Here is a 22,539-nt window from a genome sequence, read left to right as displayed (position 1 = left end):
ATGACCTGACCTGTAATGGGGAGAACAGAGCCTGTTTTTACTACTCCGTGCTCAGCACTGCTACACTATGTAACTTGTATCTAACAGTACAGTGCTGTAAAAATTAATTATACATAGGAGCGCAAAAAAAGTACATATTCCTTTAATTGGGAACATTTTTTAATTGTAACTTATTCTATTAGAATTGTAGATTTTAAAGTTAAAGTTTTGTTAATTTCATCTCCAGGACTTGCATTCTTTTATTTGACATTGTGCTGTAATGAAAGCTTACAAATATTTACACCTCTTTCTTGAAATGAGAAGGAAACACAATTGGACTACACCTAAAATGCTCAGCAGTGTAATCCACATCTGATTTGCAGTCTGTGGGCAACTGCTGACACCTGTCATTTTGATTAATGTATCTGACAGCACTGATGCGTTACATAAACACTGTTTAAACAAGGACTTGATGTTAGAAAACAATACATTTATTTAAACAGTATTACAAATGCAGTAAAATGGATATGATTACAACTTTTTAAGTTTGCACACCACATCTACTTTATCTCAGTATATTAGTTTGTAACATTGGAAAAACAAATTATACTATTTATTGATTAAGGTTCTGTCTCCACAAAACCATTTGATTCTGACACTGTGCTTCTATTATATATTTTTACATAAGATTTCATTTTTAATTTTAAAGTAGTACTATTTGGGCAAAACAAAGTTACCACACAGTTTGTAAACAGCAACTGAAAATACCAACAGTATAAAGTTTCCAAGGAACTGCATGTGTGAGCAGAACTGAATAAATATTTCAGAGCTGTATCAGCTAGTTTGCTTTCTGCCTCTTAAACTGTTATTAAATCCTGTGAAGTTGATATAATGTTCTATTTACACAGAGTCATTTAGAATGATGTGTATGTTTACTTAAGCACCTACTACATTAAATTCTTAGTTCAATATCAAATATCGGGCATTCTTATGCAGATGGCAGAGACAAAAAAAATCTTTATGTATCGACCCCATATCAGCTATAGATGTTTCAATCCTCTCACCGTCAAGACACATCATCAACGGCTGATTCTATAAAATCTCGCGATAGCGACTCCTGCACCACTTACTACGCCAAAGTAAATAGGCAGTTTTTTAAAGAAATGTATAGACATTTAATTACAATATCCCTACTATAACTATGACAAATTAATAATATTTTTCCAACAGTCGGGCACTTTTGGAATCGACAAATTATTGACCGAATTATTTTGCTTAATTTTCTTAAGTTCATTTTAGTTTTATAACGAATTTTCTGTTAAATTGTATTTATTTAAGTTTTTAGGATGTCAACAAAGTCGTTCAAGAAGAATGTATAAGTCTCTGTTCGAGAGAAATTTATTCTTAGCGGTGGCTTCCTCTGAAGTAGTTGAAAGACTCTTCAAGTTTCCTGACAGAGAACTAGCATATTAATGTAATGAATGCTAAGACGTTGGTGGTGCCAGTGCCGTTCCGTTCAAAACAGAACACTGACTCACGTAAAAATATTACACCACGAATAGAAGTGGGCTTGTTGGCTTATAGCCTGGTTTAAGAAACGAGGTGATCCGTGTAGTATTTAAAAATATATAAACGACCGGAACATTCATCTACATTACGCTCTAAATAGTGTTTATTAAAACGTAGAAGGCGGTGATTTATATCAGTAAATAAAGCAGGCGTTCTATCAAAATATTCCGTACATTTTTCGAAATGTGTTCGATTCTCTGCAACGAACCATTTAATCAAAATTGTCTGTTTAAAAGCCAGTTTGTGACTTATGCAGAAAACATGAAATACCAGCACAACTAATTTTCAAGATAATATTTTATAAGCAATATTCCCCCACTGGGAGGTGTTCCACAAAGCAGTTTTCTAACTAAAACCAAATTTTGACTTTGGGCTGAGTTATCTGGTAACCTAAGAAATGTAGTAACCCCCACCTACCCACACACACTTCATCACCACTTCCAAATTTTTCCTTATATTTAAGCCTGAAAATAATATATATATATAATTTCAAATAATCAAAATCCCAAAAAAAGGCTTGGAATCTTAGTGGGACCTTTCAAATAAATTAAAATTCTGGATTGAAAGCACATAGTTTCTGTTGTTGTTGTTGTTTTATTTGTATTTTGTTTGTTGTTGTTGTTGTTGTTTTTAATCCAAGTGTATTAAGTAAGTTTATTTAAAATTTACGTTTCAGAAAAGTAAATTTCAATATTTAATCTCAAAATAGATCACTGTGGAGCAACAAAGTTTTACGCAGTTGGTTTTAACACAATGGTATGTTTTTGGTCTTTGTCAGTTTATTATTAGATTTATTGTGTTTCTGCTTATAAAATGGATTCATGTGGATGAAATACATTCAAATACACATTTTAAATGTGGAGAAGGTTATCTTAAAATGTTCATATATATTTATATCAAAAGGTCTGAGGGGTAAAAAATAATCCTGTCCTGTATAGGCCACGGGAAAACCCTGCAAAAAAACCGTCCTCCAATCATTTAATTCAGATCCATTTAAATGGTTAAATGGCTTACCTGCCTCTTTACTACTTCACCCAGAGCTGCTTTGATAGCTCTGCCCTGTCTCAGAATCAAACCTGAAGAGAGGCATAGAGTGAGAAAAAAGGATGAAGAGAAGGCTCCCAAACAAAAAGAGGCTGTATGAAACTAGAGGGCACACCAGGATTACAGGGCTCTTCTCTCTGTTATTTATCTGTGAACTTATTGCTTTGGAACAAGGGCTGAATTTATGGGGTGAGAATTCAGTTGGTGTTTTGAAAAAAATCAATCAAACAAACAAAACACTGTCTTACATGCTGATTTCTACTAAATCTATTACAGTAAATGAGTCAATGAGGTGTTAAGGAAGCCACAGTTTTCATAAAGAAGCTTTTCTCAGTCTGTTGGTCCATGTGCAGTCTCTGAGACTGTAAAGCTACATCCAAAACCACATAGGCCTGATATCATATATACCCGTGGCTGTCAGTCCTGGTCCAGCTGGCACACTGCCCTGCACATTTTAGAAATGCTATAACCCACCTTATGCAACTAATGAGCTAAAGAACCACTTCTAAAATTAAAGTGAATGTGATTGGGTCAGGGGAACCTACAACATTAATGGCAGAGATTGGGCCAGGATTGAGAACCACCTATATTTTCCATACATCATTTCCCATCCTATTATTAGGTTATCTTGTAGTTTTAGATGCAGAAATGGAGTGTATCGCACTCCATATGTCATTAACTTGTATATTATTATTCCCCAAAATTGTGCAAACATAATTTTAAACTGTTCTGAAACATATGACTAAATATGAACACTGATATCTTAACATGGGCGTGGGACCCGTAATTCATGCCCTACAGAGTACACTATATAGTAGGGAGTAGAGGACCATTTGAGATACAGCCTTGTGCCGCGTGATTGGTGGGTACCTTTCAATACCATGTGATTGTGGTTGACCAATCAGCTTCGGGCGGGTAATATTCAAAATAAAAATGGCGACGGAGAGAGTGGTTGAGTACGTAGACGTTCCTTTGAGAACTATAAAACTTCCTTTCATAGGAGAAGCCTGGGTATTGTATACACAGGGATAGTAACGATACAAATATATCGTTATGTATGATAGTATGCCTTGTTCTCTCAGTAAATATAAAAAACGTTCCTGTAACTACGTTAATAAGTAGTTTTCGCTCTTCTAACTTATGATAGCTGCCTTGCTATTCACCCGTTCTCTACTTTTGAGCAGGTTTAAAAACAATTTTACAAAACTATTTACCCGACATCTGCAGTTGGTGCGTTTTACTACGTGAATTGGTCAAAATGTCCAAGGCAAGACTGCTCATGATGCTGAAGTTTGCTTCTTAGTTGACAGTTTTATTTTGCCTTGCTCTTAGGCTCTTCTTGTATACATGCAGTTGTTCTGTGTTCTTTAAAGGTGCACTAGGCAATTTTATTTCATTTAACTATTGTACATATACTGTGTGCTAGGATCCCTGGGCTCACTTAACACACTGACAGTTTAGTTAAATGTCATCTGTAATTACAGGATGCTGGAACGTAGTGACCCCGCCAATTTGAGACAATGCGATTCCACAGAGGTCCAGGAGGCTGGGGATGGAGAGATCATGGCACCATATTTAATGGTGAGCCTCAGCCTAGCACATATGAACAGTGAATCATATTTGTGTTTATATGTAAATGTCGTGTAGTATTATTTCTCTGAATACTGCAATGCAGTGATTGTGAATATGTAACACATTGTATTTAAAGTTAGTTTGTGTTTGTGTAGGACTGCAGGCGGAAACAGAAGCTCATGTGCCAACAGCTTTGTGTGCTGGATGATATTTTGAAGCTTGTTGCAAGTATCAAATCAGCTGAGCAGTTTCTGAATGAGCCAAGTCCAGCTAATCCAGGTAACATAAATATTAGTACACACACAGTATAAAATGAGCTTGATTTGTGGGACCATCCATCCATCCATTATCTGTAAGCGCTTATCAAATTCAGGGTTACGGTGGGTTCAGAGCCTATCTGGATACACCCTGGAGGGGGCGCCAGTCCTTCACAGGGCAACACACACACACACATTCACTCACACACACACACCTACGGTCACTTTTGAGTAACCAATCCACGTACCAATGTAGGTTTTTGGACTGTGAGAGGAAATCGGAGCACCCGGAGGAACCCACACAGACACGGGGAGAACACACCAACTCGTCACAGGATTTGTGGAACCATTAAGCCATTTTCAAGTCAAGAAGAACGGATTTAGGGAATAATTGTTTTGGATAATGGCACTGATATATGTGTATATTGGTAGCTGGTTGATGGCTTGAACTTATAGGTTGTGTTTTTGCACAGGGACTGAGGCTCGTGCTGCCTGGAAGGCATTGAAAGCAGAGTATCTCCAGCAAGTTGAGGAAGTGGAGTGCTTAATAGTCACTTTGGAAAATCGCATGAATGAGCTGCACAGTAAACGACAGATGCTGGAAGCTCTGCTGATCACCTTGGAGAAAAAAGTACCTTGAAAAGTTTATTTTTCAGTTCATGGGGTTATGTTGCACAGTTTCCGGTGTATATATAGATTATGGCAAAATTTGGAAAGATTGGAATAATACAGTTTTGTTATCTAGGTGTTTTTGGGCAGCCACAGACTTAATCCATACTCATAACACTTCTAATATTAAACCTTATGGATTGATTCTTTTTTTCTTGTGTTTTATAATGACTTTTCAGTGAAAATGTTATGATGCAAAATAGACAAATATATTTTAGATTTAAAGTGTAAATAAGTTTGATGTTAGAAGCCGTCAGAACCCACCCTAACATTCCTTGTTTTCAGAAGGAGGAGTACAAGGAGAAGAAGAGAACTGCAGCAAAACAAAAACAAAGAGCTAATGTAAGTTTACCTTTTAATTATCTCTTCTCAAATATGTCTCAGATGTTCTCAGAAATTTCAAATATATGCTACCATCCTCACAGATACACTTCATTTCTCACCTTTAGAACCAGCTCAGTTTGCATTTGGAGGAGTCTCTGCAAAAGGCCCAGAATGCAATGCAAATTTGTGACAGACGACTATCTGAACTCAAATGTGAAATACAAGAGCAACTATCACGTGTTGCTGATTCAACATCTTTTAGAGACAGGTGAGGGTCTTTCTCCAAAATAATTGTCTGAGTGTATGGTGGAATGGAGACATTTTATGTGGATTATTAGCCGTAAAACCTACTTTGGTTTTTTGCTAAATTTATGCAGTGGAAGTTTGTCTAGCTTAATTTAAGCTTGGCCTAATTTTGAAAATGCTCATGCGTACCAGTTAGTTTCCTATAATGAGCTATAGTGGGCATCACCATATGCTAGACATTGGTCAATTAATGAGACTATATAATATTTTTAATGGAGCATTTATTTTCATAGGGCGGCACAGTAGCGCAGCAGGTAGTGTCGCAGTCACACAGCTCCAGGGACCTGGAGGTTGTGGGTTTGATTCCCACTCCAGGTGAATGTCTGTGAGGAGTGTGGTGTGTTCTCTCTGTGTCCGCGTGGGTTTCCTCTGGGTGCTCCGGTTTCCTCCCACAGTCCAAAAACATGTTGGTAGGTGGATTGGCGACTGAAAAGTGTCCGTAGGTGTGAGTGTGTGAGTGAATGTATGTTGCCCTGTGAAGGACTGGTGCCCCCTCCAGGGTGTATTCCCGCCTTCCGCCCAATGATTCCAGGTAGGCTCTGGATCCACCGCGACCCTGAACTGGATAAGGGTTACAGATAATGGATGGATGGATTTATTTTTATTTCACGATAATAGACAGGTAATCCAGTTAAGGTGATGGTTTCACAGAGTTAAGCCATTTAAATGATTTATTTGTCCTGCATGGCATGCAGAGAGTGGTTAGGGCATGGTTTGATGCAGAATGTCAAAGGATGATTATAAGAAGGATGGAAAGACCCTTTTATGTTCATTCACTTGGCAGCCAGTCCCCAACCATTGTGTCTACTATGCATGCAACGCATGGCATTAATCAAAAGCAGCAATGTGAAGCTCCACTATTTGGTGAAGCACAGACTTTCCTACTGTAGTTTGAGCTGAATTTGTATCCTTTATCCAACAGAGGTATTGAACTGAACTGTGTAACCAAACGCGTTATGACAGTATGCCTCCTCCTTTACAGCAATGTGCAAATGAATGTTCACTAAATGTAGCATGGATTTTGGGGCAATATATGAATGCATTTAGTGATGGGTCAATAGTCTATAAGATGCTATTTAGACTTTAAGACGTTTGGACCTTTGTTGGGAGGAAACTTTAGCATAAAATTTAGCATAACTTTAGCATTAATTTTAACTGAATACACCCCAGCTCTGTGAAGGACTGGCGCCCCCTCTGGGGTGTGTTACTGCCTTGCTCCCAGTGATTCCAGGTGGGCTCTGGACCCACCTCGACCCTGAACAGACAGATAATGAATGAATGAATGAATGAATGAATACACCTGAACTGTAGTGTGGTCCAGCATTTATAATTAAGATATGAAAATCAAGTAGTGCACCGATATGTAAACATCCGTTAGCCACAGACATGGGCCATGGTGATTTATAAATGGCTTAAACAAAACAATTTAGAAGTTCTTGCATGGCTTACCACACCCTTCTCATTGTGCTATGGTGTCATCCATTCCATATTAATTTGACCACAACTGTGTCAGAAGTTAATGGTTTCTTTCTTTCAGGCTGCGAGACATACTGGCAGCCACTCAAGCCAATATGCAGTACAGGCTGTTGTCAGTCGGCCCCTCTGAGCTGTGTCTAGAGCTTCTACCCCGCTCTACCCAGCAGTCATTGCAGCCTCTTCGACTCTCAATCACTATGACAACAGATGAAACTTTCCATCTTCAGGTAAACTTTCATGTTTTGGATAAAGTTGCTTATCCTTTAGAAATTTGTGGTGCAACATTATGGAGTCTGTGCTGAAATAGGACAGGTGTTTCTTGTGTGTAAGCTGTGCTTTGTGGTTGTCAATCCCTACAGGTATTTCAGGGCACTGCAGGTTTGTTAGAAGAGTCAGTAGAAGGCCCTGTGAGACAGCTAAGTGCTGCCCTGCTGGAGGTGATGGAGCGCTACATCAGTCAGGGAGAAATGCTCGCTGAAATACAGGCCCTGCATTCCAGGTATTGACTTGGGTCCATGGTGCAGTGTAAACTGCAATAGAATTGTTCTATAAATGTTTATGGCATCTTCATATGGACACTGACACATTGAATGGATTGATACACAATAACAGTGAATGAACAGATGTATAGTAAAAAAATTATTTTTGTAAGAGGGGTACCTTTTCCATTTGGGGTCTACATATCCCTAATGAAAGTCCCTGGCAGAATGAGAATTAAGTCATTTTAATTTATGTCTCAGATTTGCCATTGACTGGTGTCCAGCTAAACGGCTACTGATCTTCCTGAAGTCTGCCACCACAGTGTGTCACCTGGAGGTCAGTGAGGGCTATCCCTCATCAGGCAGAGCAAATCTGCTTTGTGTCCGCAAAGATGGCGCTCTCCTGGATCTCACCACCTTGCAGGTAAACATGACTCAAGGATTGTGGAAATAAAGATTCTTTCTGATATGTCTGACTGAATGACAAACACCACTGGTTAAAAAGACAGTAGCGTATCTGAGTGTTTGAAAAAGCCTAACGAGACTTCCTGCTTATAGACAATAGGTCAGATATTACAGGTGATAGGATAATCAGTTTCACAGTACTACTGTATGTTAAAAAAATTGTGATGCTTCACTGACCTGTAATAATGAGAACAGAGTTAGTTAGTTAGTTATCGTTACACTTATATAGCGCCTTTCTAGATACCCAAGGACGCTTTACAATCTACACTGCTCAGAACGCTCAATTCACACACACACACACACACACTGGCGAGAAGCGGTAGCCAAACGCGCACAGCGTACTCTTAACCAGAAACGACCGTCCACCTGGAGGACTGCATCGGGCACTAGGATTTCACCCAGGACAGAGCGCCAATCCATATCTGGGCACACACACATTCACTCACACATACACACTCATTAACTCACATACCAGGACAGTTATTACAGAAGCCAATTCACCTAACCTCCATGTTTTTGGACTGAGCATCTTTCTTTGCTTCTCCAGGCTCAGAACTGCAGAAAATGTGGTGTTCCTTTAAATATATATATCCTACAAAAATATGTAGTCCAGGACTAGGATTAGTCCATGACTAAGACACAACCTGTTAGATTTAGTGATATGGAAAATTGTGTAAAAATCCATGTATCTGCTTTCTAGCTTGAACATGCACCCTATAGTAAATCTATAAATGTTTGTGTGTATACATAGAATATTATAACTACAGTACACCAGTACAGTATTAGTGTGTGTTTTTCCAGTACACCAATAATTTTATTTATTTTTAATTAATTTGTTTTTACTTACAGCCTCCTGTGGTGAATCCCATTCTGACAGACTGGCTTGAATTCCTTTCTTCTAATCCAGACCTCTGAGCACCAGCTGCAGTATCAGTATAGTCAGGTAGAAAAGGGTTAAAAAGAATGGACCATAGCAAGTTAAATAATAAACATTCTACCATAAATATATGATATATGGGCAATATTAATGTTGTGTGTGTATATACCGATGTTGGCTTACTGTTCTCTTGTCAGTTCTTAAAAAAAAATGTAAGATTTGATTATACTTTAGAAGTATTAGCCTTACTCTTACTCCGATCAGATACTGGTTTTGTCTTGTTTATATGTTTTTCCTTGTCTGTGTTATTGTGTTTAAATCTACAATTACAGTGTTACTGAATTAGATGTGATGTACATTCTATTAAACCATTATATAGGCAGGTTTTGCTGTAATTACTCTGTTTTGTAATCATAAGTATGATCGTTTAAATCAAGCATCTCACAAACTTTGTCTCAAGGTGATGTTACAGTCCTGTATGGTGCTTGTTTTTTAGAGAATGGGATTCTGCTGAACGTTTGTATATTTGAGTGTAAAATAATATCAGATAAACAAACACATTAATCTTTGTATTGTTAATATTAGTTGTATTAGTTTATGAGCAGTTGAATTCCTCATTGTGCATGTATATGTTTGTACACAAGGGGGCAGCACAAACCAAAAAATCAAAGTAAAAGCAAACACAAACAGTAATAATTAACAAACGCCCATTATATCAGATTCAAAACAAACAAACAAACAAAAATTAACGAACAAGAATTTTTTACTAAAGCATCTGTAGCTAAAAATTGTTTGAATATGTATACTTTTTTAAGTGGTGTGCTCTTTGTCTTTGTCAAGAGGTAAACTTTAGGTTTTTCAGTGAAATCAGCATGGATATTTTTTCCATACCTCCAGCCCAATGATGTTGAGTGCTTGTCTCCAGGGTGATTAGTCCACTGTTCTAAACCCCAGGAACCTTACTGTGTAATTTGCAGATTTTTGTTGTTATTTTTTCTCATTAATACCCAGAATCCATCCATCCATTATCTGTAACCGCTTATCCAATTTAGGGTCGCGGGGGGGGGTCCAGAGCCTACCTGGAATCATCGGGCGCAAGGCGGGAATACACCCTGGAGGGGACGCCAGTCCTTCACAGGGCAACACACACACACACACACATTCACTCACACCTACGGACACTTTCGAGTCGCCAATCCACCTGCAACGTGTGTTTTTGGACTGTGGGAGGAAACCGGAGCACCCGGAGGAAACCCACGCGGACACGGGGAGAACACACCAACTCCTCACAGACAGTCACCCGGAGCGGGAATCGAACCCACAACCTCCAGGCCCCTGGAGCTGTGTGACTGCGACACTACCTGCTGCGCCACCGTGCCGCCCGTAATAGCCAGAATCTGTAATTTTTTTGTTTTGTGACTTATATGGCTGGGTCCCCTTCTTACTTTGCAAAAACGGACAAAATCGTAATTTTACATTTCCCATTTACAATTATCACTTTCCTGAGTATCTTTTCAGAAACAGCTCTTTTCTGAGTTACATCATAAATCTAAAATAAAACTCCAAATAACAATAAAATATGTGATTTTCTTGTATGCTCAGTTAAGTTTTGACAGGGACTTTAATTCTTTCATGGATGGCTTACACCTCTAGGAGGCAGCAACTAGTGAACTCTTTTTAACCAAGTCAGTGGCTTAACAAAGGTTAGATAACAGCTCAGCTGTTTTTATAGCAACAGGATTGGCCTGTTGGGTCTCGACTTTTCTGAGTGTAATCTGAGTATACTTTTTATTTATTTTTTTTAATGTAATATGTATATTTTATATTTGACTCAAGCATGTCCCTGTCCATTTCTTTATTTATTGTCTCTTTCATTCAGCTTTCTGTTCAGCTTTCTTTATTTTGCCTTAGGAAAAACAGTTTATTTTCCTGAATCCTCCCCCCCCCCCTCTTTCCATAGTAATAGATTCTTCATACTTTAACTATGACTCTCAACCTCATGATCACTCCCCCTTGTTTCTCTTGCCTGGAACTTTTCTCCTATTGGCCAGTAGAGATGTGAGGTATTTTCATGAATGGACCAATAGGAAGAGGCTGTGAAAAGTTGGTTATGAGGGCGGATTGACCCACTTCTGAAGTCCATGTGTGAGGAGGAGAACCTCTCCACTTCTTTTGTCACGTTCTCCCATCCCATGTGAGATGGGAAGGGGCCGAGCTTCGGGGTACGCTATGGTAATCCTCTTCATGGATCAGACGCGGAAAATTAATGAAAAATAAGATGGGTGGGTGGCGATGTAATCAGCTCTTATGAAAGAGGGCTTGACTTTCAAGCAAATGTTTCTTTCACTCATCACCTACTTTCATGCAGGAAGGCATGACTGGCTTTGTCTTGTTTACTTTTTTGGATATTTATGAAGAGTGGCTGTAAAGGTTTCCCCTGTTCCATTGATTTTAAAATGTAATTTTTGAGTTGTAAACTAATTGAGTGATTTGATAAAAAACACCATTGTATAGAAGTATTTCACCTCAGATTTCTTCACAATGGGCTTATATGTATCAGGAGTTACAATATCTGCAATGCAAATGTAGCCATTTTATTTACTATCCAAAAAATATCAATAGGCGTACAAGTGTACTTTGAGTTTTGTGTGTGTTTTTGGCAGTAGTACTGTAGTTAGTTCATTCATTCATTCATTATCTGTAACCCTTATCCAGTTCAGCGTCGCGGTGGGTCCAGAGCCTACCTGGAATCATTGGGCGCAAGGCGGGAATACACCCTGGAGGGGGCGTCAGTCCTTCACAGGGCAACACACACACACATTCACTCACACACTCACACCTATGGACCCTTTTGAGTCACCAATCCACCTACCAACGTGTGTTTTTGGACTGTGGGAGGAAACCGTAGCACCCGGAGGAAACCCCCGCAGACACAGGGAGAACACACCACACTCTTCACAGACTGTCACCCGGAGGACACCCATGTGGACACAGGGAGAACACACCACACTCCTCACAGACAGTCACCCGGAGGAAACCCATGCGGACACAGGGAGAACACACCAACTCCTCACAGACAATCACCCGGAGGAAACCCACGCAGACACAGGGAAAACACACCACACTCCTCACAGACAGTCACCCGGAGGAAACCCACACAGACACAGGGAGAAAACACCACACTCCTCACAGACAGTCACCCGGAGGAAACCCACGCAGAAACAGGGAGAACACACCACACTCCTCACAGACAGTCACCCGGAGGAAACCCACGCAGACACAGGGAGAACACTAGTACTGTAGTGATATGATAAATTTAAGAAATGTCACACAGCTCCAAGGTGTAGGTAAGGTGCTCCCTTGGCTTCAGCCCTTGCCTCATGTTTTTTTCTGTAAGGACTTTGGTGTGTTTTTCCAGTATTTGCCTGGATTTCCTCTGGGTTTCCATTCGCTGCTTGAAGTTGTTCACTGGGTTACCATTAGATGAATTAAATAAGCAAATACTGTGCATTAAAATAATCAGAAGTGTGAACATATTCTCCCTTACAAGATCAACGAAACATGTCATATGACCAGTGGCATCCAAAGTTTGAATATAACTACATTTAAAGATTTTTATAATTCAAAGGTTTTTTAAAAACCTGTTTACTGAATATTGTGGACTCAAGGTACTGTTTTTCATTAAATAATTTAAAAGCAGATTCATTTAATAAATTATCTTTGCTTCAAAATGGTGCATCATTCTTAAGTTAACCTTAATTCTGTTTTGCTTCACGCTGAATGTAAATTGTCCTTAGTGTTTCAATTGAAGCTCATACAGCCTTTGGTGATTTATATTCAGCACTAAAACTTCCTGGGGAAAAAAAACGCTGTTTTCTGGGGGACTTTGTTTGCCCCACTCACAGTGACTGTCTGTACCCATCCAAGTACTATTTTAGGAGGTGCAGGCTTTGTTTAAACCCTTGTTCTGTTAAAAGATGACAGAACCAGGGCATCAACACAGACAATGACAGAGCAGGCATTTTATTTCAGCAACATAAAGGGCTTGTTGGAGGGTGAATTATTTTACATTATATATTTCTTGGTCTAGGTGCATTTATAAATTTGCTATGTGGGCACATATCTGTGGACACCTACTTATCAAGCATTTCTTTTGATATTCAGATTATAACTTTAAATAATAAATTATTCATCTGTGCTACAGTAAGAGCTTCTGTTTTGGTCAAACCTTCACATACAGTGGAACATCTTTGTAAAATGTTGATGATCCTCATCATTGCTGAGATCACTTTCACTCCTCCACAGCCAAATATAGGTTTTTACCCTAAGCTCAGATGTGACTGCTCCCAAGTGTCCATTTTCATTAAGTGTGTTTATGTAGAAGTTATATAAGCACAGTTGAATGTAGCAGTCCACAGTGGGGGGTACCTTAAAGTAGATGAATTCACTAATTATAAGGTGTGTCTACAAACGTTTGGACATCAGTAATTCAGATTACACACAATTATTAAGATATTAATAATCATACAGGGTTTTATTTGTGCTTGTGTTTCACAGATGCCATGAAGCTATAAGAGAGACTCACTAGATCAGAAACAAGGTGACTCAAGACATTTGATTATTTAAATGTAGATTTACCATGGTGAGAGACATTGATATTTTATTTATCAATTTTTTTATGTCTAGTCTGTCACAGTATAATCCCGGCATTGGGTGTATCTTTCATTTCTGTAGTTCAGAATGGCTTATGCCTTATTATTACTAGTATGTGTCTCAAGACTAGACTAGAGTGAGTTATAGAAATTAACCAGATACATAAAGAAAATCAGGGGCAGCACGGTGGCGCAGCAGGGAGTGTCGCAGTCACACAGCTCCAGGGACCTGGTGGTTGTGGGTTCGATTCCCGCTCCGGGTGACTGTCTGTGAGGAGTGTGGTGTGTTCTCCCTGTGTCCGTGTGGGTTTCCTCCGGGTGACTGTCTGTGAGGAGTGTGGTGTGTTCTCTCTGTGTCTGCATGGGTTTCCTCCGGGTGACTGTCTGTGAGGAGTGTGGTGTGTTCTCTGTGTCCGCGTGGGTTTCCTCCGGGTGCTCCGGTTTCCTCCCACAGTCCAAAAACACACATTGGTAGGTTGATTGGTGACTCAAAAGTGACCGTAGGTGTGGGAGTGAATGCGTGTGTGTTGCCCTGTAAAGGACTGGCGCCCCCTCCAGGGCCCAATGATTCCAGGTAGGCTCTGGACCCACCGTGACCCTGAATTGGATAAGCTGTTACAGATAATGGATGGATGGATAAAGAAAATCACAAAAAAAAGAGTCTACAAAAGTTTCATAAAATGTTTTTTTTATGATGTAAAACATCAGAAATACATGTCTTAATATTGTTCTATTATATGCATACACAACATCTTATACATTTATGCCCACATAACCTTGCATTGAGTGTTTAAACTTTACAAAAAAATATATTTATATATAGAATATATTATACATTTAGAAACATTTCAAGTATGTATAGATTTATGCTTATTTACACATTTTTACAAGTCACAGGGATGTAAATACATGTGGGATTAATCATCATTATTTTGCATTATTGATAGAGATAATCTAGTCACTGTCTTGAGTGTGTAAAGCAGCCTCTTGGAGAAACCTGAATCTGACTGGAACAATTCTACTGTTCTTTCCAGCGTTCTGTCTGTGGTTTCCTTCAGGAAGCATTTTTGCACTTGCTCCCTTCAGCTTGCCCCAGTGGAGTGCATTTCCAAAACCGATTGGATCTTTGAGTCCACGTCCCTCAGTTTGAAACTGTGGTTACGTTTCACCAACCATTTCATGCAAGGCTGATACATTAAATTGTCATGAACATTACATGGTCATTTTACTCTTCTGGTAGCACTGTGTGTCCCTTCGGCTTTATAATTAATATTGAAGTCTTTGAGCACCGTCAGTGCCAGTCAGCTGCTGGTGGAGTACTCTTGAAAGGAGCACCAAAGCACATCATGCCAAGCCTTTCATTAAGCCCACCATTACTCGTTAAGACTGACAGCTGGCTGGAAATTGTGGCAGTCTGTGGTCCCTCAGACATCGATACGGAAGGAGAGAAGCTTCTCAGAGTGCATGTTGTTCAGTGTGCGGAGGTCTGGCAGTTTGAGCAGTAGCTTGGTGAAACGCGAAGAATCACTTGGAGCGCTCTTGCTGACAAGAGAACGCAGGGCTCGGATCAGGTTTTCCTGGAGCATCTCCACCGAGTTTATGTTCTCGATGCCAGAGCGATCTGGATAGTAATGGAGAAAAATGAGAAACCAAATATTACATTTATGATTATATAATTGCAAAATAATGTTTTAACTGCCACTTTTATTCCTTTCTATAAGCAACAAGATGCCCTTCACTAATGTCCATGATACCGACCTGCAGAAACCAGCACCACAGCAGTAAAGAGTCCCAGCTCCTCTGGACAAAGCTCTAATGCACTGAGCTTCTCGCTGAAGTCAAACATGGTTCCCAACAGATCTCCCATTCCCATATGCTTCAGAGCATCTAAGCTGTAGGTGGTGCCAGAGATAAACGTTACAGTCTTTTCCTTGACATTAAAGAGGGATGCAAACCTCACCATCAGTACCTAGTGGAACAGATGAAACGGAAAGAGAGAGACAGAAAGAAATGGAAACCTGTTAATGAAGTTTTCTGGAAACATTTAAACATTGGCTTCTGATATATAAATATATAGATAGATCAACAGATGGCCAAGAGATAATGTGCATACCTCAAAGGTTCCAGCCTTCAACAAGGTGACCTGATCGTTCTGGGATAGAGAGCTGAAGCCCGGGATATGTTTGGCAAACTCTACCACCTCCCGCACGGCTGGTGTGAAACTAAGTGAGAAGTCTTCCCAAATCTCCTGTGGTGTCTTGTTGGGATCTGCCTGAGGATGCATGTTCATTGGACAAGCCTGGGAGGGGGGAGGACAGAATTATAGGTACTGTTTTAATTGATCTAACATTGAGCAGATCCAACTCTTATCAAGGTCTCAACAAAAATGATGGGAACATGCATTTGATGTAAACTTGACTCACCAGAAGAATTTCCTTGCGGTTCTTCCATGGGCAGTTTTGTGACTGGCTATTGTTGCTGGTCTCTTGACCTTGGTGAACCCCATACAGGTTGTTGTTGTGGAGGCGTCGCCCATTGTTGTGGTGTGCCAATCCCTGATGCAGCTGAATGGAGCCTGGCGAGGACTGGAGGTTATGTCCATTATCTGGAACCATTTCATAACCGTTGCGTTGTAGGGCTATGTTATTATTGTGACAGACCGTATTGTGCCCATTTACATGGTAGCCAGCTGAACACCGATTACCAATTTGGTCATCCAGATCAACATTGTTGTTGGGCCTTAGTGCTGAGCCTAATTTATCATGAGCATAGACAAAAGTCTCACGGTGAGCTTGGGTAATAGCTGTGATGGTGGTGTCCACACCAGGGCTGTGGCACAGTGGTGGGGATGTGGCAATCAGAAGAGGGCTCTGAGCTGGCTGAGCTGGAGGAGAGGCAGGGGCAGGTGGGGACGGGGAGGGAGCAATGGGCACAGTAGGAGGCTGTGGCTGAGGGGCCGCTGTCAGACCCGGGCAAGGGGAAGAGGATGAAGAGGTCGGAGTGGTGGATTGGAGACTAGCCATTTGGAATTCACTCTGTAACTGGTTGTTCACCATGTTATTCATGGCACTCTGCATTTCGGCCAGCATGCGCTGCTTTTCACGTTTTGGGATGCGTCCAAAGCGGACAGCTGCAAGAAAAAAGGATTTTGTCAGTTTTTGCAGATTGTTCTTTTCTAAAATTTACTATGTTTTGATGTTTTTTCTTTTGAAACTTACCGTCCCGAGACATGCCCACAGACAAACACTTCTTGAAGCGGCACTGTTGACAGCGGTTGCGATTGATCCGCATAATAGTACAGGTCTCGTTCTTCAGGCACTTTTTGTACTGAATGTTTTGCTGGATGCTCCGACGGAAGAATCCCTGCAAAGTGTAAAGAAAAGCTCAACACTTGTACTGTCGCAAACATGCATTTGTTTATTGCTTATCTTAACTAACTACCAAAGTCTAAGACGGAATTCTCACCTTGCAGCCTTCACAAGCATGGACGCCGTAATGAAAACCTGAAGCCACGTCTCCACACACTTTACAGAGCAACACCATCCCGTTCAGCTCTGAAGAATGCAGAAGAAAAACGTTAGCATTCAAAAACATACATTATTCTGTTTGGACTTTCAGCAAGTGACACTATAACTCACTTGTAAGCGCAGCAACTGATTTGTTTGGCGAATTGCGTGCAATGGACCCTTCATCCCGACCCCTCGGGGATCCTCCAGAGCATGAGGAGTTCCCATCTTCTCCAGACCCAGAGCTGCTGCTGCTGCTGGTGTACATACGTGAAGAGTCGTGGGAGCCATTCGGAGAAGGTGGGAAAGATGAGCCGAAGCACGGCTGCATTGACTGTGAGCTACTGTTGGAATTCTCACTGTACATGGATACTGGGCTGGTGCGGTTCGGAGAGCCTCCACATGAGCCGATATACGAAATGACTCCCCCTAGGGAAGAGAAAAGTTGAAATATGTTTTAGAAACATGGTACACTTTAGTGAGTAATGAGCTGAACTCTTATTTTCCCGTGGGGAAGAGGGAGAAACAACATGTGTCTATTTCTCCTCTTAGCACACAGGCTTAGGCCACATGCCTATAAAAATGTTCCCTCAACTACTGCATGTTTTTACACAAGGAGCCTCAGTAACACAGATGAATACTTGGCAGCAGAGAGGAGGGAGGGGCGCTGGATGTTTGGAAAACACAGCCACTTTCTAGGAAACACTGCACAAAGCCATTTAACCATATGTTTCAAGTGCTCGCTTTTTTTTTTAATGTTGATGATTGCCGCTGGCAGTGGCACGCCACGTGTACACACACCTGTCTTATCTTCCTCATGTACACTAATGTGGTTGGCTCATTCCTAGCTATGATTCACGCCCAGATCTCTGTTTAATATCGTGGCACACGTGCAGATATGTGTGTTGTCTCACCATGTTTACGAGAAGTGTGATAGTAGTCACTACCAGATTACTCTTAAGCAAACTTTACTGGCAAACCTGAATGAATGTTACTAACAGCTTGTGAATGAGTGTGTGTGCGCCAGCATGCTTATTCCCAAAGGAAGTGGTTTATTACAACGTTGTTTTGCCTGTTTTAATCTTTTGCATCTAACGAATATAAAACATTTTGCCTTTCAACTGCTGTTCCTGAGGACATTCCAAACCAGAGGGAGACAGCTCCAAGGATTATATAACCAATGTACACTAGCACAAAAAGTCAAAGGGTCACTGTGTCAGGTGGAATCACAACAGAAACACGTGCAGTTTTCTATGACCCCCCCTCCTTTGCAACCTACCCCACCCTTGGTTCCTAGAAGCCCTACCCTTTAAACTCTTTAAACCCTGTAAACACTCGTGTTTGTCCGTGTATTTACAAGGAAATTATGTTGGTGTCTTGCTTTTATCAACGAAAGATAGACTCTGCCCACAATCTCAGTGGCTACCTTGTTTTGTATGGCTGTGTGCAAAAGTTTGGGAACGCAAGGCATGTTTTGTTGATTTTTGTGAAGATAGGAACAAAGTCCTTCACAAAGAACAAACCACCCTCCAAACAATTTTGTTTACATACATAGTTGCTTTTTTCCCAACATGCCACACGAATGTGAAATTTGCCAAAAATAAAAAAGCCATATTTAAAATAGTTTTTCTGTTTGCACTAAGTCCTGTTTTGAACATCCACAAATGTGTCATTGGACCAGGGCTTTTGCACACGCCCGTAGACCCTGCATTATCACAGGCGTGTAATGTTAATCCGATCAAGTAGCGTGACATTTTCTTTGACACAGAGACTCTGTGAAAACTCGTGCGTCCACACAGTGGCCTCGTGTAAGGCTGGCTCGAGCGCATCATCTGCGCACGCCCCCGTTCCACGTGCGTCGCAGACATACGGCTTCTCAACGAGACTACAACAGCAGAGGACCCGCCTTCAGGACATTCAATCCAGCTGCACGTTTCTCATGCTTTTTCACTGCACTCACTTCCTCCCAGACTGCCACACTCCGCTTAAACCTCTTTTAGGCAACAAACAAGTTGAAGCAAATAAAGCTTATTGTACGGGTGTTGTATTAAAGGGAAATATTGTGAAACCTACAGCCCCCAGTTCCTCGTTATGGAGTGTTCAGCAGTGGCATGGAACCTATTTTAAACCAAATTAAGTCCATTTTGGACAGGTTTATACAGTCTACAAATTAAGGGACCGAAATATCCCAGTAAACAAGGAACGTCCCTGGACGTTCAAAATAGGTCTAAAAGTAGTCTGTCCGTCAAGGACATATTTTAAACGTCAATGGACGTCCAAAATCCATCTTAATAAGTTAGTTAAGTGGTGACCAATCGATAACGTCAGTGGACGTCCAAAATGCGTTTTATACAAGTAATTTATTTCGGGACCAATTAATAACGTCAATGGACGTCCAAAATACGACTAATAGTCGTCTTTTTAATGTCTGTGTTTGGACGTCTTTTCAGCTTTCATTTTCAACCTTAAGAGAACTTTGATTAGACGGCAGTCATTACATTATTTCAACGTTGAACCAACGGCTAAATGTTTACTGGGATAAGAGTTAAGCTATAGATTTACGCTATGGGTGAGTCCCAAACTGCGTACTCGTAAAGTCTGCGTCAAAAGTACTGCACAATTAAGAGGAAACAAGGTGTAGTAAGTAGTGCGTGGTTTGAGACACACCTATGTATTCATGTGAAGAATATGTACCACGACAGAACTGTTTGTGAAATGTTTCCTGCCTATATTCGATGGAATACAAAAACTTTTTTATTACTAGACAGTTTTTACAGCACCACACCGATGCTTTATTTTCATATGAATTTATTAATTTACCAATAAGTTCTTCTTATTAAAACTATGCATTTCTCAATGTTTAAATTCATGCCAATAATAATAATAACAATAACAGCAGTATAGTAAAATACCTAACACTACTGAGTGTTAAAAAAATTGCAGTTCCTATGGAAACATGCGGGCTTATAGGAAATGTTCTTATAAGCAGTTATCTTGCATTGTCCACAAAAACATATTGTTTATCACTATTATAATTAAGTAATTCATATCTATGCAGGTCTATCTGTGTATTCATGTCAAGGGAAACAACCGACCATCCAAAAAACAAAAAAAAAATGTTACGTTGTCTTGGATTGATTTCATGTCCTAGTTTTAAAGTGAACGTGGGTTAACGTGAGGACCAGCCCGCGTCCCACTAGTCGCTCTCGCTTCGTCCAATCAGAGCGCGCACATGGCTTCGAGCCGCTACGTCACACGCTCAAGACTAGGCGGCGTTATGTAACGGGCACCAATGGGCGGAGGCGCGGAGGCGGAATGAAAACAAAGCGCACATGGCGAGCTCCGGCGGTCCATGTGCAAGCGACAAGGCGCGTCTGCATCACAGGGATGTCCGTCCACCTGACTCTCCTACTGCGTGACCTAGTTCCCCGAACTCCTCGAGAACACTGAGCTTTAACCCGTCACGTCCTCGACCCCCAGACCATGCCCAGGGTTTGTTTTCTTAACTCGCTGATTTTATTGGGTGGGGGCACGACACATACTGTAAATGTAGATGTCATTTGGTTTCCGTAAATTCCCAACCCATTGGAGACATATTATCAAAATCAACTCAGTTACTTCTACAAGTCTAACACTCGTTTGCTGAGAATCTAACGTCTCATTCAACTCATCGTAAGTCTGCTCTAAATAGTCTTTCGTAAAACAAACATCACCTTAAGAGCACAACTGTGTGGGGCTCATCACAACACTGACTTTAAAATCACGAGTAACCAGTGACTGAAAGGGAATTGAATGTGTGCTCACAATTTGGCAAGCAACAGGTCACTGTTTCCCTTTGGGTGTATGCTTATAACTGCTTAATAAAGTCTCTCAAGTGTTTATGACCTAAATAATAATCAGTAGTAAATATCATTATTATGAAACCTTCATAAAGAGCATTAATGAAATGCCTCTGTCCTAAAACAGTGGAAACAAGAAGAAAACCATGCAAAAAATAAATGAATAAAATAAAAAAACAAGCAAGCACTCAGCACTTAGTACCTGTGTTGTTGTTCGTGTCCATTGCGGTGGTCATCTTGTCCTCCTGTATCGTCATGCAGGTGTGGGATGAGAGGAAAACCGTGGAGAGTAAAAAGGCAGAGAGCTGCTCGCGAGGTCGCCTGGACTCTGTTGGAGATGGTCTCTCCTCCCGGAGAGAATCAGCCTCAGCCCCGCAGTCTTACACCATTCAGCACTTTCGCTTTACAGTCGGCGATACGAGCGATGCAGCGGAGGGCTGCAGCGCGCGCGGGAAATGTGACCGGTGAACGCCGGGCTTTGTTCTGTGTGAGGGTCTGTCTGTCTGTCAGTGTGCGCGGTCTCTGTGTCTGTGCGTGTGTGCAGCTCGCTGGCTGCTCGGCCCGGTTTTGCTGCGCCGCGCTCGCGCTCAACAGACACAAACACGCAGGCGCGGCGGCTCCAGCGGCTCCGCACGAGGCTCGAAATGTGTCCATGTGACCTCGGGGAGGGCCTCGTGGCCCAGTGACACACTTTTCGCGGACACATTGCGGTTCGGGGCTTTTTTTTTTCGAAGTCCCCGCGCGTACAAAAGACACGCGGTTTTGGGATTTGTAGTTTGCGATTGGTGTGAGTCCTTGGGGGAGATTTAGTGCGGCCAAACACAGAAGGCTGCGGTGGAAACGCTCCAAAGATGGTGAGTTTAAAGGAAAGAAAGCATGGAGCCAAAAATATACACCGTTCGAGCCACAGTGAGTTTGTACGCACCTGCATCCGTCATTCGTGCTGAAATGAACAGGTGTAGGGAGTTTGCCCCGTTTTGCTGCAGTAACAGCCCCTGCTCTTCCAAAAACACTGAAGACTAGATGTTAGAACTGTGAAGTTTGTTTTCAGGCAGCCAACTTACGGCCAGGCTACACAAACCTTTCTTTATCAATTCAGAAAACAAAGTTCCAATGCTGAGGGGTTTATGTCCCTCTTGTCAAAATTTTGGGTTCAGCATGGGGACCTTAAAGTAGTTTATACATAGAATAAAAAATAGTCTGGGTATAGTTGTCTCTAAATGTAATTAACTGCTCATTACTGTATATATAAAATTATTAAATAATTTTATATTTGTTCATTGTATGTAACCAGAAGCACTGGGCGCAAGGCGGGAATAGACCCTGGAGGGGGCACTAGTCCTTCAAAGGGCAACACACACTCACACATTCACTCACTAACTCTTGAACACTTTTGAGATTTTTTGGACCATGGGAGGAAACCGGAGCACCCGGGGGAAACCCACGCAGACACAGGGAGAACACACCAAACCCCTCACAGATAGTTACCCGGAGGAAACCCACACAGACACAGGGAGAACACACC

The 22,539-nt window shown here is 41.1% G+C and overlaps 2 protein-coding genes across 2 annotated transcripts; one reads left to right on the top strand and one right to left on the bottom strand.

Annotated features, from left to right (window-relative positions):
• The first annotated feature begins 3,534 nt into the window (after window positions 1-3,534).
• Window positions 3,535-9,523, top strand: LOC136686041 (ZW10 interactor-like). The gene is made up of 10 exons (XM_066659517.1): window positions 3,535-3,548; window positions 4,077-4,173; window positions 4,320-4,443; window positions 4,895-5,052; window positions 5,376-5,432; window positions 5,540-5,682; window positions 7,258-7,423; window positions 7,556-7,695; window positions 7,937-8,099; window positions 8,990-9,523. Exons 2-10 carry the CDS (start codon window positions 4,078-4,080, stop codon window positions 9,053-9,055), a joined length of 1,113 nt encoding a protein of 370 aa, XP_066515614.1. The 5' UTR covers window positions 3,535-3,548; window position 4,077; the 3' UTR covers window positions 9,056-9,523.
• A 4,877-nt stretch (window positions 9,524-14,400) lies between these two features.
• Window positions 14,401-21,537, bottom strand: LOC136686022 (nuclear receptor subfamily 1 group D member 1-like). The gene is made up of 8 exons (XM_066659495.1): window positions 21,217-21,537; window positions 17,308-17,604; window positions 17,135-17,223; window positions 16,888-17,032; window positions 16,093-16,799; window positions 15,783-15,968; window positions 15,428-15,638; window positions 14,401-15,290 (listed from the first exon to the last, which is right to left on the bottom strand). The coding sequence occupies exons 1-8, from the start codon at window positions 21,269-21,271 to the stop codon at window positions 15,094-15,096; spliced, it is 1,887 nt and encodes a 628-aa protein (XP_066515592.1). The 5' UTR covers window positions 21,272-21,537; the 3' UTR covers window positions 14,401-15,093.
• Between the last annotated feature and the right edge of the window lie 1,002 nt (window positions 21,538-22,539).

This window comes from Hoplias malabaricus, unplaced genomic scaffold, assembly GCF_029633855.1.
Source record: "Hoplias malabaricus isolate fHopMal1 unplaced genomic scaffold, fHopMal1.hap1 H_2, whole genome shotgun sequence".
In the NCBI taxonomy this organism is placed as follows: Eukaryota; Metazoa; Chordata; class Actinopteri; order Characiformes; family Erythrinidae; genus Hoplias; species Hoplias malabaricus.
This window is presented reverse-complemented; position numbering and strand designations above follow the sequence as displayed.